The 17688-nt window shown below is 47.1% G+C and overlaps 1 protein-coding gene across 1 annotated transcript in view; it reads right to left on the bottom strand.

The window, feature by feature from the left end:
• The window catches only part of SLC24A3 (solute carrier family 24 member 3), a 424885-nt gene continuing 422645 nt past the window's right edge, over positions 15449–17688 (bottom strand). The window contains exon 17 of the mRNA XM_018057246.1: positions 15449–17248. Within this exon, the coding sequence (XP_017912735.1) occupies positions 17099–17248 (150 nt within the window). The 3' untranslated portion in view covers positions 15449–17098. The remainder of the gene's footprint in view (positions 17249–17688) is intronic.

The raw sequence follows: 17688 nt of genomic DNA, 5'->3' as shown, positions 1-17688 counted from the left end.
TTCATCACTAGCAAGACAGAGTTTTTTATGTGCCATTATGTATTCAAGGGGGTACATGTGCTAAGTTGCTGCGGCTTCCTAGGTGGCACCAGTAGTAAAGAATCTGCCTGCCGATGCAGGAGACGTAAGAGACAACGGTTCAGTTCCTGGGTGGGGGAAGATCCCCTGGAGGAGGAAATGGCAACCATTCCAGTATTCTTGCCTGGAGAATCCCATGGACAGAGGAGCCTGTCAGGGCTATAATCCATGGGGTAGCAGAGTTGAACACGACTGAAGCGACTTAGCACATGTATTCATGGGAGTGACAACCATACCTTTTCCTTGTTCTGTAGGCTGGAAGCAAGTCACAGAAGTAGAGGCTTGTAGGACAGACTCCAGGGTGGGGAGCACGAGGCCCTTTGCTACCACGTGGGACTCGGCCTACTGCTGAGGGGGAGGGGGGCGGCCCATGAGCCCTAGGGAACATTGTGGTCACACCCATTACTGGCTTCCACTGGAAACATCCCCACTCTGGGTTTCATTTGGAAACTCCTAGAAGCAGCAGCACTGGGAGATAACTCCTTGCCCTAAGCTCCGTCCGCCGCTCCCTGGGGTCCACAGGAAGGGATGCCCAAGGGGCTCAGGTCCTGGAGCCTCTTTCCAGGGACCCCTGACCGTGGCGGGCATTGGGGCTGCCCTGCTGTGCTCCAGGGGCCCACAGCGCTGTTGCAGGGCAGTCAGGGGATAAACAAGGGCAGAAAGAAGAAGCTTTCTTCTAATTAAAAGTGGGTCTTGATCACCTAAGCTACTCCCCAGTTCTCTGATGATGTGAGTGAAAAGCTGGGTTCCACTAAATACCATCACATGCCCTGCGGCTTGACTTGTCTCCACTGAGGTTTCCTTCAAGGGTGAGACCCTGCAGCTCCTGGTATGGGGTCTCTCACCCACTCCTCCCCGGCCCCATCAGTGCTCTGTTATATACTGGTCAAGGCCAGAGAGTCTCAACCTTGGTTGTACATTACACCTGGAGAGTTTGATAAAACCCTGAGGCTCAGGTCACAGCCCTGACCTATTAGAGTCTCCAGGGTAGGGTGCCTGCATTGGCAGCTTTATAGCTCTCAGGTGATGCTAATATGTAGCCAAAGTCCTAGAACAGTCTGGAAGCTGCAGCCTGTGAATCAGTCCTTAGCCTTGCTGTTCTTTGGGATCACCCGGGAAGCTTTTAAGACACACTGAGGCCTGGGCCTCAGCACCCAAGGTTCTGAGGGAGTTGGTCTGAACGGGTTGGGATTTTCCAAAGCTTCCCAGGTGCTGGCATTCTGCAGCGAAGGGTGGGAACTGCTGGGCCTGTGTCCAGGTAGCAGGGTGCTCATGGGGAACTGGCTTGTCCCTCTGCTCTTCTTGGCAAGAAAAGGGGCATGTGCCCTGTTTAAGTGTGATTCATAATGAGCATGGCCAGAACAGACAGGTCTGTGTTGCTTTTGTTCAGCAAGTTGAAATGATCAAGAATAGGTCAGATTTGAGAATGTAGTTGTTTGTTAGTTGCTCAGTCATGTCTGTTTGTGACCCCATGAGCTGTAGACAGCCAGGCTTCTCTGTCCATGGAATTCTCCATGTCCATGGAATTGTCCAGGCAAGAATACTGGAGTGGGTTGCATGCCTTTCTTCAGGGGATCTTCCCAATCCAGGGATTGAACCCCAGTATCCTGCATTGCAGGCAAATGCTTTACCATCTGAGCTAACAGGGAAGATTCAAGGATAGATCAGATTCCACGCTGAGATCAGAAAACCTAAGGAGAGTTTTCCGAAGGAGACACGAATTTCCCTGTGCTAGCATGTTTGGCGCGCATTTTTATTTTATAAGGGGGAATTAAGAGATCATTCCTCATCTCCTCCATCGGGTAGTCAGCTTAAGGCGCCATCTCCAAATGGGCAGTGAGGCCATCATCCACTGGGGTTGCTGAGGGACACAGGATGGAGGCAGAAGGGGAGATCTGCTCAGCTGAAAGGAGAGGGAGGGAACCACCAGGCCCAGGGTACAGAGCTGTGCCCTGCACGGTGTGTTGAACAACAGACAAAAGACCCAGCAGATTTGGGAGAGGAGAGGAGAGGTCGTGTAAAGCAGGGGTCCCCAACATCTGAGATCTAAAGCCTGATGATCTGAGGCGGAGCTGATGAATAATAATAGAAATAAAGTACACAATAAATGTTATGCACTTAAATCATCCTGAAACCATCCCTTCGCCTCCTGGTCCGTGGAAAAATTGTCTTCCATGAAACCGATCCCTGGTGCCCAAAACGTTGGGGTTGACTGGGAGGACAAATGTGTGACGGCTTCAGTGACACACTCATTGTCAGGTGCAGGTTTATTTTCACAGCTGCGTCCTGCTCTGAAACCATAAGTCAGTTTTCTAGACTTGGTTTAGAGGTTGATTCTAAAGACTGAACACAAACCACATTAACACAATTATAACTGGTGCTCATTTTGCAGCCTCATCACAAGCTAAGATTAATTTTCCTTTTCTGCGAATCCAACATCACTCTTCCCAGGACATGTAAAGAGAAATGTTTCCAGCATCAAAGCCAAGTGAATTCTCTTCTTATTCCCCTTCAATTCCTCAAAATCATGATCATGCTATATGTCGACTCACTTCCTGTTGGAAACCTTTTTTCTTAAATGTCCCTTCCCTCTGGAGACTTCTTACTGCCTTTTCCTTCCTCTTCCCTCCCTCCCTTTCCTCCTTCCCTTTATAACTTTTTAAAATCATTTCTGTTATCAAAGGAGGACATTTACCATCCCAGACCTTCAGAAATATCCAGAGTTTCAATTCCACACACTGCTGCAGGAAATCCACTTTCTCTCTGAAAACATGCTTCTGGAGACCTGAACATGGGGGTTCAACACTTAGCATCCCCCACTGTCCCCTGCGAGGGCCAGCGGGCATGCTGGTGTTGTGGGGAGTCACATCTACTGGGCTCTCTTTCTGTTGGTCTCCGAACGCAGGGCTTACACGGCAGATGCTCGCGGGGGGTGGCGTTGCTCTCAAGCTAGCAGCCCCCGAGGGTGGACATTCAGTGCTCAGCACAGGCAGAAGTAGGCCGTGGTTCACCCCGGGCCCCCGCATGCTCTGTGTCCCTGCTCACAGAGCGTCCCTCTGTGTCCAGAGGCTGGGGCTGTGACCCTCCCATCCCCTAGTGAAGTCTTACTCTCCCAGCCCGGCTCCAGCCTCAGCATCTGCTTCTTCCTCGAAGCTGATGTCTCCTGTGGAGAGCCCTCCCTTTCCCTTCTTCCTGCTGCTGGCTGGGCCCTCAGCCCGCCCACCTGCTTATGAGTGAATGGGAGCAGGACTTGCAGAAGCGTGGGTCTCTCTTATGCACCCCAGCAACCCCCGCCCCCTCGCCATGCCTCCAGACTAAGCTTCATCTCACAAGCCCAGGATCAAGCCCACCCCTGCAGAATGGCAGCGGGGTCTAGTCCCACCTTGGGGGGCTTTCAGGGGTGTGTGTGTCCAAGTGCTGGTCAGGGGCTGTGTGGCCCTGGCATCTCCAGGGGCTGCCTGGAAGGCTCTCCCACAGAAGCACTGCTGCAGAGGTGGCCAGCTTGGCGAGGCCTATGGGTCTCACCTGGTAAGGGATGCCGAAGGGTTAAACAGGGTCGTGCCATTTCCCCCATGTTCACCAGTGGTTACAATTCTTCCCTGGAAATGACAGCTAAGGTCCCATCAGAGAGACCTGGTGAGCTGATAAACTTGGTTCTATTTCAGTGTCGCTCTCTGAAGCGTCACAGGACTAGTTTCCTGGAGGTTCCATAACAAAGTACCACTAACCTGGTGGCTGCAGACAATAATATATATATTCTCTCACAGTTCTGGAGGCCAGAGGTCTGAAATAAAACCGGGTTGGTTCCTTCCTGTGGGGGCCAGGGGGAGTCTGTCCCGTGCGTTTCCCTGAGTTTCTTGGTGGTTGTGGACAGTCCTTGGCTTCTGGCAGAGTAACTCCATCCTCTGTCTCCATGGTCATGGGGCATTCTCCCTGTATGTCTGTATCCACATCTTCCTTTTATAAGGACACTAGTCATTGGAGGTCGGTGAAGGCAATGGCACCCCACTCCAGTACTCTTGCCTGGAAAATCCTGTGGACAGAGGAGCCTGATAGGCTGCAGTCCATGGGGTTGCTAGGAGTTGGACACGACTGAGCGACTTCACTTTCACGCATTGGAGAAGGAAACGGCAATCCACTCCAGTATTGTTGCCTGGAGGATCCCAGGGATAGGGGAGCCTGGTGGGCTGCAATCTCTGGGGTCGCACAGAGTTGGACATGACTGAAGCAACTTAGCAATAGCAGCAGCAGTCATTGGAGTAGGGTCCCACCCCCTTGACTCCAGTGTGATCTCATCTTTACTTGATTATATCTGCAAAAGCTATTTCCAAGTAGGGTCACATTTACAGGTTGTAGAGTGTAGGATTTGAACATATTTGTGTGTGTATGTGTGTGTGAGAGATACAGTTCAATCCATAACAATTATCAAAGTAACTTAAAAGATAACTAAAGTCACAAAATGTGACAAGTCTTGTTATTCTTTGAACAATAGTATTGTGAAACTTGCCTAGCTTTACTAATAGCCTTAGCTTTTTCAAATACATAAAGACTGGCTTATAAATACTTAGATTAACGAAAAATGGAAATACATGCTGTCACCTCTATTAAACCCCTAGTTCATGCACACAAATGGAAAAAGAATGATAAACACAAATAGTCCTTTACCATCAATGGCAAAACAAATACATACTTCATAAAAGTATAAAAATGATTGGTGCATTGCAGAGGAAGGAACACTTCCAAACTCATTCTACAAGACCAGGATCACCCTGATACCAAAACCAGACCAGTATCACTGATGAACACAGATGAAAAAGTCCTCAACAAATTATTAGCAAACTGAATCCAACAATACATTAAAAGGATCATACACCACGATCAAGTAGGATTAATTCCCAGGATGCAAGGATATTTTAACATTTATAAACCAATCAATGTGATATGCCACATTAACAAATTGAAGAATAAAACCATATGATGATCTCAATAGATGCAGAAAAAGCTTTTGACAAAATTCAACATCCATTTATGATAAAATCAGTGTATCTCTTTTAAAAAGGTAACCTAAGTTTGTCTCTTGTTTAAGGTTAAAATAATATTTGAGAAGGAACTTCTTTCATAATTCTTTTTGTCAAATCCCTCCAAATAGAAATTAACAGTTAATCACATCTCAATTTTTCACTGTTTCCTGCATGCTTCTCACTTAGAGTGAGAAGCACCACAGAACTTTTAATTCTATATTGAGAACTTTGTTTTTCACAGTCCCTGTGAATTTATAAATCCCCAGATCCTCAAAATGCACTTGGATGGTAGATGCTCTAATGATGGTAACCAGCTTTACCATCTCACTGGTTCCTGTTATTGAGTTAACATTCTTAGACCTATACTTGTTTTCTTTTACATAAAATATACCAAAAAAATTTTTGATTGTGTGTTTTAACATACTTCTGGACGTTTTCTCTATATCCTTATTTTTGTGGTAGGATGGAAGAAGTTATGGGTCAAAGCTCAGATGCTGTGCTTTCCTGTGACAGGCCTAATAGGTCCCCAGAGGAGGTGACTAACCAGATCCCTTACTGTGTAGATGGAATCACATAAAATGCCAGAATTAAACACCACTTTTATTTTCATCTTGTGCTTTTTTTTGCTAATAATAGTCTATAATTGTTTTTAAAAATAGCTATTGTAGAAGAAGAAGAGAGGAGATGAAAGTTGGTGTGAAATCATTGAATTGCTTTCTGGGGGCAGTATTTCTTTTTTTCTTTAACTTTTAATTTTATATTGGAGTATAGCCAATTAACAATGTTGTGATAGTTTCAGGTGGACAGCAAACAGACTCAGCCATACATATACACATGTATCCACTCTTCCCCAAACTCCCCTCCCATCAGGCTGCCCCATAACACTGAGCAGAGTTCCCTGCGCAGTAGGTCCTCATTGGTTACCCATTTTAAATATAGCCATGTGTACGTGTCCATCCCAAACTCCCTGTCCCTTTTCCCCATTCTTCTGGCGGGCGGTATTTCAAATGGCCTGAGCAGCTGTGAAAGAGACCTCTAAAACCAGTTCCCAGTTGTTTAATGTTTGGATTGGGATGCTAACTGAGGAAAGGAGTTGGGGGGACAGGAGAGCCCTAGGGAAAGAAAATCCAGGGGCGGTCTGGGCTAAATGTCCAGAATTCAGCCTGCAGAGAGCTGTGATTGAATTACTCGCGTGAGCTGCCTGAGGACGGGTTCTCCTCTCACGCACAGCAAGATGGCTGCGCCCAGATGACTGCAGGACACCACCAATGCCAGCATGACAGTTGGTGCTCCCCTGGGTGAGGAAATTACCCAGCTGCCCATGCCCTGGGGGCTGAATCATCTGCTCCTCCGCTTCCTGGCTGTGTCTGCTTCAGGCTTCAAACCCTGCCGCCATCCAGCTGTGTCTCAATTATCCTTTCAGAAATGACAGCCTAAATGTCCTCCCAGGGGGACCTGTCCCCACACTTATTACAAAAAATTGCTGTTGCATAAAAACCACTCCCCTCTTTGTTCTATTTTCTGCCTCCTTCTGCTAAATGTAATGACTTTCTTGGTTGAGCTATTTTTTTTTCTCCCCACAGGAAATCTCTCAAATCTTGCAAATGACACAAAATCTTATGGAACTTTAGAAGGAAAAAATGTAGAATCAGTCCTGGATTGATTATGGAAAGAAGACAGGTCTGTTTATCAGTACCACACAGGAATTTCCAGTATTAGCAACATTCCTGGCAGCGTATCCACGTGAGTCCATGTTTAAAGAGTGGGGTGAATATGAAGATTCACCCTGAGTTAGATCTTGGTCCTTCAGTGAGGTTCTCCACAGTTATCCCTTCATCCAATGAAAACAGGGGCTTATTAGAACTAAAAGATGACTCCCTCACCTTCCAAATTCAGCAGTCGGTTCAGTTGAGTTCAACTGAGTTGCTCAGTTGTGCAAAGTTGACTCTTTGCAACCCCATGACTGCAGCACTCCAGGCCTCCCTGTCCATTACCAACTCCCGGAGTTTACCCAAACTCATGTCCATTGAGTCGGTGATGTCATCCAACCATCTCGTCATCTGTCATCCCCTTCTCCTGCCTTCAATCTTTCCCAGCATCAGGGTCTTTTCAAATGAGTCAGTTCTTCGCATCAGGTGGTCAAAGTATTGGAGTTTGGCTTCAGCATCAGTCCTTCCAATGAATATTCAGGACTGATTTCCTTTAGGATGGACTGGTGGGATCTCCTTGCAGTCCAAGGGACTCTCAAGAGTCTTCTCTAGCACCAAAGTTCAAAAGCATCAATTCTTCAGCACTCAGCTTTCTTTATAGTCCAACTCTCATATCTATACATGACTACTGGGAAAACCAATCCATCTCCAGTTTCAAGTGTGTTGCTCTCCATGACCTATTTGGGAAACCCACTTGGTACTTCCTGTAATATTCTCAGATGCCAACAATGCAGAGTGACTTTCTAGAAGAGTATGTGTGTAAATGGTCACCTGTCCCCTGGAGAGCAGAGTGACATTTACTGTCAGAGCTTCTCAAACTCGGATGTTCGTATCCATCACCCAGGACCTTGTTAAAATGCAGGTTCTGGGACTTCCCAGATGGTCCAATGGCTAAGACTCTGTGCTCCTAATGCAGGGGGCTCTGGTTCAATTCCTGGTCAGGGAACTAGGGCCCATGTGCCACAGTTAAGAGTTTGCATACCACAGCTAAAAGATCCCACATGCTGCAATTAAAACTCAGGGAACCCAAATAAATAAAGAAAAATTTTAAAAAGTTTTTTTAAATGCAGGTTCTGATTCAGGAGGTCTGGGTAGGGTCTGAGATTCTGCTTTTCTAACACGCCCCCTGGGTGATGCTGCTGGTCTGAGCACCCTGTGAGCACCGCTTCCCTGAGACACCTCCTATTTCCGGCCAGCCAGCCTCAGGACCCCTGGGCATCTTCTCAACACCAAGGAAGAAACTTTACCTTCTTTTTCCTTTCCTCCCTGGTTGTGCTGTGCAGTATGTGTGATCTAGTTCCCCAGCCAGGGATAGAACCCGTGGCCACTGCACTGGAAGCTCAGAGTCTTAACCACTGGACCCCCAGGAAACTAAACCATCTTTGTCGGCCAGGTCAGCCCCTTAACACTCTACTGGCTCCGCAGCCACTCATCACACATGGCTTTCCTCATGCAAATTCAAATAGACAAAACAAGATTAAAAAGGTTATTCTTGGTTGCCCAAGCCACCTTCCGAGTGCTCAACAGTCACGTGCACCTCATGGCTAGCGTATCGGATAGCAGAGGTGGAGGACAGTGACATTCCTGTGGAAAGTTCCAGCGGACAGTGCCCTTCTACAGGGTTCCCCAAGTCTCCCATTCTAGTCAAGGCTGCCCGCTGAAGGCCGACCCACACTTTGAGTAGCAAAGACCCACAGCATTCCTGCGTGGTTCTGCACAATCAAATATCCCAGATGGTCTGATCATACTCCATGAGCTGTGGTTCTGAACCAGGGCCACAGGAAGAAACATCCAGGGAGCCCAAAACAGGTAACCAGATCGTCCAGCTCAGAATGACAGCGGGGGAGGGGGTGGGTAATCAGAAACACACCCCAGGTGATTCTAATGTGGAGCCCAGCCGCCACTGCTTTAGGACTGAATTCAGCACCATGACCCGCACACTGACCTGCAGCCAGGAGGCTTCGGGAAAGTCTGCTGGGCTTGTTGTCACAATACACAACTGCTCATGCCACCTGAGGGAAGCAAAACACCTAAGCCACCCCTCCAACCAACCCCTGGACACACCTCTACCCTCACTGGCATAAGGAACAAGCCTGCCCCACTCTGGCAGCCAGCAAGGACACCTGCTATGTGTTCTCAGTGCCCTCGTGCACCAGCGGGCCCAGGAAAGCTTTGCCTAGGGAAAAAAAAATACACGAGTTTCCAGGTTGGGGGTGGGTCTCTGAAGAGGCAGCGGAAGACTGCTTGGTTTTGTCTACTCACAGCTTTTTTAATGTTTACATTTTCAGGTGAAGTCTCTGAGACACAAGATTGCGACTTTAACAACTATTATTACCTTAAAATTCCCATCAAGACTGGGAACCTGAGGCACCAGTCCTGTGAAGTCTTCATGCAAAGACTTTTTTTTTTTTATAATGGTGCCAATTTTAAATACAGTTTTTATTTAAAACATTGCACTCTCCACTTCCAGTCCAGTGCTTGTAAAGTTCAATGTCAGCTTCCTTTCCCTGTGTACACACTCCATGCCCAAGTATCAAGAATGCCCAGTTATTTACATAAGAGGTGTTTTTGCAGACATTGAGGGTAAAACAGAATACCATTCTGCCATTTGCTTGCTTCAAGGGTCCCCAAATTAAAACCTGCCTCATTTGCTGAAGTAAACATTTTTATGGTAACACATTTTCTGACGCTTATAGCCATCAGTATCCCTCTGAAGCTGCTCTGTGTATCTTCTGCCCCCTGAATGTCCCTCTCCATGGGAAATAGACACTGTCTGGGCCAAGCAGGCCCATGAAAACCAGGCAAACAGTTACTGCTGAGCGATTTCATCTTTATGGGATCTGTGTCTCCAAGTGCCTTTATGTCCAGACCTTGCTGGCTCCTCTGAATTATGCCTTTAGCAAGAAGAAGGATGCTATTATGGCCACCATGTCATTATCTAGAGCTCAAAAGTTGGGTTAGAATTGTTCCATTTTTATTTCCTGTATCACAGAACCTGGGTCTCTGGTTAACCCAGCCCTCCCCGTGTCGGTGCTTGCTGTGCGTTGGCATCACTGCTCTGCTTCGGTAATGAGAATCCTTGAGGAACCCAGCTCTGCACACCTCTGGGGAAGGGGAGGGGAGAAGTCAGGTCAGGCTGTGATACATGACCAAGTGCCACGTGGGACCGATCAGGACAATCGACGGATGTGAAGTCGGGGGAGAAAACAGAGGGACCTGGCAGCGTTTGAGACTCGCCTCCATTGCTTTCCAGACTGCTGACTCACAACCAGGAACTCCCAGGAAAACAGCGATACAGGATGCCACCTTCCCAGGGGGGTGTGCGGGGGAACTTACCCCTCACCCTGAAAGGCTGTCTTGTCCCAGATTCACACGGGGAAACTGTGAAACCTTCCGTGCAGCCAGCACACCTAGGTTAAAATGCCACAGGGCCAGAATTCCTTCCTGAAACAAATACCAAAATGGAGTTTAAAATTCAGAATTGGATTCAACTCCTTTTGAGAGTCATAGGTACAACCCTGTTACCTGGTCATCCAGGGCATGCGAAGCACTGACGCCTCCAGTGAATTGATTTGCCTGACTGATAACAAACAAGTGAGTTTTCTTGGCAGGGCTCTCTTTTTTTCATCTTCAAACATTTTGTTCTTCTTCCTAAGAAGTGCCCTTGGTTAACATCCAGGCGGCAGATTAAATTCTGCCTGGGAGGGTAAAAGACCTGCTTCTGTTACCAAGGGGTCTGGGGAAAAAAATGAAGAAGTACCTTGAATACAATATCTTGCATTCAATTAATAGTATCAAGACACACGTGGGCCTGAGTGGGCAACGCTGCCCTTGGAGCACACACGTTACTTGACCGGCTATACGGTTGCTTCTCGGCGCAGGGAGAGATCTCATCTTTTTTGTCTGGGGACCACCCCATATGGGCAGAGACCAAGTATAAAATGTTATATTTCTAGAAGGAAGACTTTGCCTTTCCTCCTTGTCCTCCCCCACCCCAACTGTGCAGAGTAATATCTCAACCCACTTCCTGATTCTTGAATGCTTTTAGTGGATATAAAAATGTGGCTTTTACCGGGTCATCTGGGAGCACAGTGTGTTCCCTGAGGTTCTCGTGGATAAGCCAGGAGCCCAAGACCAAGTTAAGGTCTGGCTGCAGGCAGCGCCACTCCTGGACCTGTCTCACCTGGGAGTGGCAGTTGTTTCTAGGTGGAAACTGATCTGGGCAGCCTGGGGAAGCTGGTTTCTGAGCCCCAGGCAGAATCTCTAGCTGGGGTGTTTTTTGTTTGTTTGTTTGTTTTTGGCTGTGCTGCTTGCAGAATCTTCATTCCCTGACCAGGGATTGAACCCCAGTCATGGCAGTGAGAGTAAGCTGACTCTAGTGCCAGGCTCTTACGCCTCTCTTGGAGTCATGACATCTGTGTTGGATGGATTTACATCAACGGAACATGTTTAGATTAGAAACGTAGCTAGATACAGTTGTAAAGTGCAACTCGGAGTTTGTGTGTTGAAATTTTCCCCTATATTCATCGCTACTTTCTGTTGTTGGGATTTAGAACAAAATCTTTTTCACCTGGAATGAAAATGGCGCTGGCCTGCTCACATCTCTCCCAAGCTAATACTCCCCCAGAATCCTGACTCTCCTGCGTTTTCATCTTAAACCATTTGCTCTGATCTGCTTTAGTTTTAATTTGAAGGCTGTCTTTGACTGTGAGTAGATGCTTCCTGCCAGATAATAGAGAATGTGGTTTTGAAGAACTGATCATATTTCTTTTCCTACTTTCAGCCATTCGTAGAGCTCAGTGGAAGTAGAAAGAAAAAGGAATTTTGAAAGAATGAAATGAATAATATATGTCTGTATTGTGTGTTTTTCTGTAAGCTGAACACCAGTGATACTGGTAGATGCTACTGTAGGAAAAATATGGCTTTATGGGCAAAACACCTTATTTACACCAGTGATTCTCAAAGTGTGACCCAGACCCAGCAGGGATAGTGGAAAAATGAATTTTTGGGTCTATCCTTAGAACTACTGAACCAGAAACTCAGGGGTAGGAGCCCCAAATCTGTATTTTAACAAATCTACAGGTAAGTCTGATGCATAATTAAATTTGGAAAATGCTGATTTAGACCATAAGATGAGTAAATGCAGGTAAATGCATTTTTTCATATATGAAGTTGAATAATACTGTATTTAACTTCTAAGCAACTGGAGAGAACAATTCAACCTGACATGAAATGAATTACTAGATATTATGGAATTAATGTTTTACATATCTGAAATCATTGGACACAGATTCTTCTAATAATAAAGCAGCAGGCATCTGGGTTCAAACCCAGATTGGTGGTTGGAGTAAAGGTGTCTGACCAGAGCAGAGGGTTATTATCTAGCGTTTGAAGAATGAATCATCTTAATCATGGGTGAAACCTTTGACTTATGTGTCAAAAAGAAAGATACGAAGCTGAGTGGATACATTTTTTTCTGCCAAAATTTAAAAATACTAGTTTTATGTTGAGAGCACTTTTTCACACATGTGCAGCTCTTTTTAGCAATGACTTGTAGGCATGGCTCAGAAGTACCCAAAAAGCAAACTGCCAGGATCCAGAAATTCCTTGTCACGTTTCATTGCGAGCTTTGTATAAAGCTCTCTGGGATCAGTTACTGGATTAATTGTTCCAACAAACCTAAGATGTGATATCACCAAATTCAGCTTTTGACAGACAGGATAAGATGGATGTTGTGTAAAGAAGAAATGTAATTCACATATATTTGAATACACTTATGAAATAACTTCAATTTATGCCTTGAATGGCATAGATGCTGAAACTCTCATCTTACCTCTTTCCCCTCCTCCCACCCATTGCAAAAAGAAAAACAAAAGCCAGGATGAGTATTAACTATGATTATTCACTATATTTAAAACCTCTACAACTTGGCAAGAACGTGTGCTAAACTGTGGTTCAGTAAAAAGTTAATGGGACGCCTGGGTGTACTTTACTAACGAAATAAACGTCCTGAGTGCAACAGTAAGCTATCTGAAAGATTTTGCTGAGGTTTATTATCCTGCCTTGTATTTTGAAATGAACCACAAAGTTCAATGTGAAATCAATCCTGAGGCATGGCATAATTTATCTCGTGCACATTGCTAATCTCTGCTTGTCCACAGGCTTAGTTCCTGACTTTTCCAACATTTCTGCAGTGCCTGAAACTCTAGATGATGATGAGATGAATATGCGGCATTTTATTTATTAGAGAAAACTTGGCTGAATAGACCGGATTCCTGCAGTTGGACTGTAATACACAGCTGGATAATTGGAAAACTTTCAAAGATCCATTGGGTTGTTTTCATACAGAGTTCTGGTGTCAGATAGATGGTGTGTGTGTCTGTGTGTGTGTGTGCGCGCATGTGTGTGTGTGTTGAGCATCCACTGGAGAAAATCAAAATAAATGAGACATATTAATTAGTACAAGAGGACACAAAATCCAAGAAGGCAGTGTCCCATCTACTTCAAAATACTTGATCAAAATGGGTCAGAATAGTTGGATAATTATCTATTAATGGCATAACCATCCTATTTTGAAAAGATGAAAATAAATCTTGGAAAGAGCAACATTACCAACTCTAATTTCCTGTTTCTGTCCCCTCTGCCCCAAGTCTGACTATTTTCATGAACAGTTAGGTAAAGCTCTAAGGCTACACTTAATTATATTTATTGCAGGTTGAATGTTATTCCTATTTTATATACTACAACTCAAAACTATCTGGACATTACAATATTATTACCCTGCCCTCCCCCCTTTTAAAATAAAGACATTTAGGCTTTTTTTTTTTTTTTAACCTGAGTGCTTAAAATAAGTTCACATTTGCTGTTTGAGATACATAGAGTCTCAAACCCTAGCACGTACATTTAGGACTAAGCTACAAATGTCAGAAGCCACAGATTTAGGAAAACGTAATAAGCAGCTCTCCAGGTCTTTTTGGAGGTAAATACAAACCATATACCTATAAAAGTGCACTCTCCCTTCAAGGGTAGGACCAGCACTTTGCTTTGGGAAGTGGCAAAGCCATCTGGAAATTTCACGGCCTCTCTGTGTATGCAAGGCCACCTAAGGGTATGTGTGGGGACAGTGACTTTGGTAGGTGCTGGCCATGCTGGGAACACACTTCCTAGAAAGAGAGTGTGTGGTGGTACCCCCTGGGGTCATCCAGGCTGTTTAGGAAGAAGTGCAAGCTTCAGGATCCACTCCCTGCTCCCCTCACCATTCAGGGCCACTGAGGTGTCCCCTTGTGCATGAAATCACAGCTTGGGAGTTTACAGAAATCAACACATCCCAAAAAACTGCTGAGAGGGTTTCTCTGGTGATACCAGCAGGTTTGGGATGCTGTAAGAAGGTTCTTCCCTCTAACTCATCCCAACCTCTCCCAAATAAATAAATCCCAGGACAGGGAAAACAGCTGCATCAGCAGTTGTGCACTGCTGGACAGCCGGCCCAGTCAGAAGCATGTTCTCAGTCAGCAGTTTAAGACACAATGTGCATGGCTGAGACCTGGCAGAAAGATGCCCGGGGCTCATTTCAGAAAGGAACCCTGCCCAGTTCCTAGGTCAGCAATCATGGTGCATGAAACATGGAAACAACCTGTCCCAGAATTTCCTCTCTGAGACATTTAGCCTGGAACCTTGGTTTCTCAAGATTTCACAGCAAATGTGTAAAAAAAAAAAAAAAATCAGGCTTTGGATCAAATGTCTTTGCTTAAGACTAAGACTAAAACTAATCAAGACCAGTATGACAGAATATTTAACATAAAAGCATCTGATGCTTTGTAGGCACCAATCCACATTATGGTAATACCCTGTCCATGTCTATCGTGTATTTATAAAAAGCACCAGTATAGGAATAAAACACTTTTAGACGTAAACACTCAAGGCAAAGCTAAGTTCCTAGTATTTTTCCACCACCTGGGAAGAGATTTTTAAAAATAAACTTGGAACTGTGAATTACCAGCTATTTTTCTTCTGATTCCTATAAAACAATTATATTGCGGTTCAGGTGGAAACTTGGCTTGTTTGCTCCTCTTGGTCTACTTTTAGATCCTGGTAATGATTTTTGTTTGTTTGGCTGCACCTCACGGCATGCAGGATCTTAGTTCCCCAACCAGGGATGGAACCCCCAGCCCCAGCAGTAGAAGCATGGAGTCTTAACCACTGGACTGCCAGGGAAGTCCCCTGATAATGATTTCTTGAGAGTCATGCAGAATATGGCTTATTATGTATTACTGTCTTTCTTTCTTAAGGAACCACCTTGGGGAAGTCTTAATTTTCACAACTGAAATCTACTAAAATCAGACAGGAGGGTGACTTGAGCCCTGCTGGACATCACTGTCAACTCTGGAATGCTCTTCCTGTTATGTCCAGCTGAAAGAATTCCTAACACACTGTTGCACGTATTCTACAGAATGACAGGCCTAGAGTCCCTTCAAGATTCAGAAGGGACCCACGGTTTGTCACTTCATACCTGCAATCTGCCAGCCACTGACCAGATTCCCAGAGGCGTCAACCGAGAGACAGATAACATTCCATGACACCATCTTTTCACCTTCCCTGTGTCCTCCTCACTCCAGGGAGAAAGCAAAGAGGAAACTGCTCAAGGAAAGATACAGAACAGAGAAGTTTATTTTACACTATCCGTCCAAGAAAACAATCTCCGTAAAACCAGTGCAAAATGTGTAACAGAATCCGTAAGTGTGTCTCAGCTCCGAAAGCCCGAAGTGGTGATTCCCTCTCCCGCTCCTCCAGCAAGCAGGTGCCCCTCGGCCAAGGCCGGCCTCGGTGGGCACCAGCAACAGAAACATTCAACCCATTCGTAGCAGGTTATTTTTACAGTTCATACCAGAGTGTGTACAGGGGAAGGGGAAAACCATACCGAATGAATAGGTGATCAGTGCTTAAAGTAAATACATGGGGCAGCACGGGGCGAGAATCCACAGTTTCAATAAATACAAGTGAACAAGCATGGGTGGGTCTCAACTCGGTGGAGTTGTCTGCGGAGTAATTCAGCATCGGACAGAACCTAGCAGAGCTGCTGAGCAGCCATTGGCAACAACATCCACAGTAACACGCCCTTGAGTGAGTCTGCGTCCAACACATTCTGCGTTTCCAAGGTGTCAGTTCTGTTCCTCCTTCCTGTGTCTCCTCCCCACCCCCCGGGGAAGGGAGCGGGGCGCTGGGGCAGCTGGGCGTGGCGGCTGGGAGGAGACGCTGGCCCTCAAGCCAGCAGTCAGGGTCCAGTGTACTCAGTACGAGGGGCGGTGTCTGTGCAAAGTGCGCTTCTCCACTTCCTGAGAAACCAGTGTCTGCAACTCCTGCCTCAAGGTCACACTCCCTGCCCCCCCAAACACCAAACCAAGAGCAGTCTCAGAGTCTCAGGCGGGAGGCACCTGCGGTGCCGGCTGCCTGGTGCTCAGGATGGAGAGGTTAACCGGGGCAGGTAGGCTTCAACTATTGCTTGAGAGGCTAGAAAGAACTGGGGAGAGAGTGATGGTCAGAATGGGCAGGCGGGCAGCTGTCTTCTTCCTAGAAAACCCAGGGCCTCAGGGCAGGCCCCCGGGTGTGCCGAGAAGGAGTTTGTCCAGGGGCCTCTCCAGCCGCTCCTCTGATGGGCGCTAGATCCACACAAGCTCCAACGCACCTGGGACTCGACCCCAGAGGACGCAGCTGGGACGCCCAGTGGATCAGTGAGGATCCAGAGTCCGGTGAGAGAAGATGCGAGGAAAAAAGTCTCCATCTCTGGAAGGAAAAGAAGAAAAGGGGGGAGCCCCCAAAACCAAACAACCCCCAGACTCAGGAACCTAGAAATCAGCCCCAAACATAAGGAAAATCCCAAACGCTCCCTGTCACGCGTGGACCCTCTCCTCTCTTTTCTCCACTGTCTCGGCTCATACATTAGGCCGGTCTTCCATCCAATAACTTAAAAAAGGAGGAGGGATATATGCTAAGTTTGCCTGGCTCAGGCCAGTTAGCAGCCAGTTTTTCTAGAATCTCAGTCATTGTTCAAAAATCGGGCTTGAAAATCCACGCGGAGGTCGGGAGTCTTCACGTGGAGGAGGGCAGAGCCGGAGTGGGGTTGGGGGTCCGGGATTGGCGGCTCCGGAGGCGGTGGAGGGTAGAGGGGGTAGGGGCAGGGCCCGGGAAGAGTCAGGGGGATGGGGAGCGGAGGCCTGCGGGCAGCGCAGAGGCGGACTCGGGCGCCCGCTTGTATTGCACAGAAGGAGGGGCCGAGCTGGGCGCGGCCACGGGTCAGTGGTCCCCGCACATGGGCAGGTTCACAAAGGTGAACACGTTGAACTCCGTCATGATGGAGAAGCACAGGAACACGCCGTATAGGAAAAGGCACCCGCACCCCAGCTTCCTGTCCAGCTGCCACTTGTTCAGGTGGACGCCAAACACCTGCGAGGCACAGAGCAGGGTCAGAGGGCGTGGGGACCCGCCTGGGTTACGAAGCCCCTCCTCCACCGTGTCCCAGACCCCGCATGCGCACCGGGTCTCCCTCCGGCCGCTCTGACAGCTCCCTCTGTGTTCCTCTTGCGGCTCCGTCCCCAGCACCCTGAGCTCTGACTGTCGGGGCACCGGGGACTCACACTTCGGCCTCTCTCTTCCACCTACGCTCACTCCCTGGGGGGGTCTCATCCTACTTCTTGGCTCTAAACCCCTTCTACGTCCTGGTGTCTCCAGCGTGGGCTTCCTCCTGAACCAGCTGTTCTGACATCGCCCCTGGGATGTCAGTTTGGCACTGAAAACTTCAGATATTGGAACTTGCTTCTTCTCCCAGACCTACTTCGTTTCAGTCCTTCAACAGCCCTCCAGGGCAGAGGGGCAGTGGTGAGACC

This window comes from Capra hircus, chromosome 13 (genome assembly GCF_001704415.2).
Source record: "Capra hircus breed San Clemente chromosome 13, ASM170441v1, whole genome shotgun sequence".
Classification (NCBI taxonomy): domain Eukaryota; kingdom Metazoa; phylum Chordata; class Mammalia; order Artiodactyla; family Bovidae; genus Capra; species Capra hircus.
The sequence above is the reverse complement of the archived record's forward strand: the minus strand, read 5'-3'. Positions and strand labels throughout refer to the sequence as shown.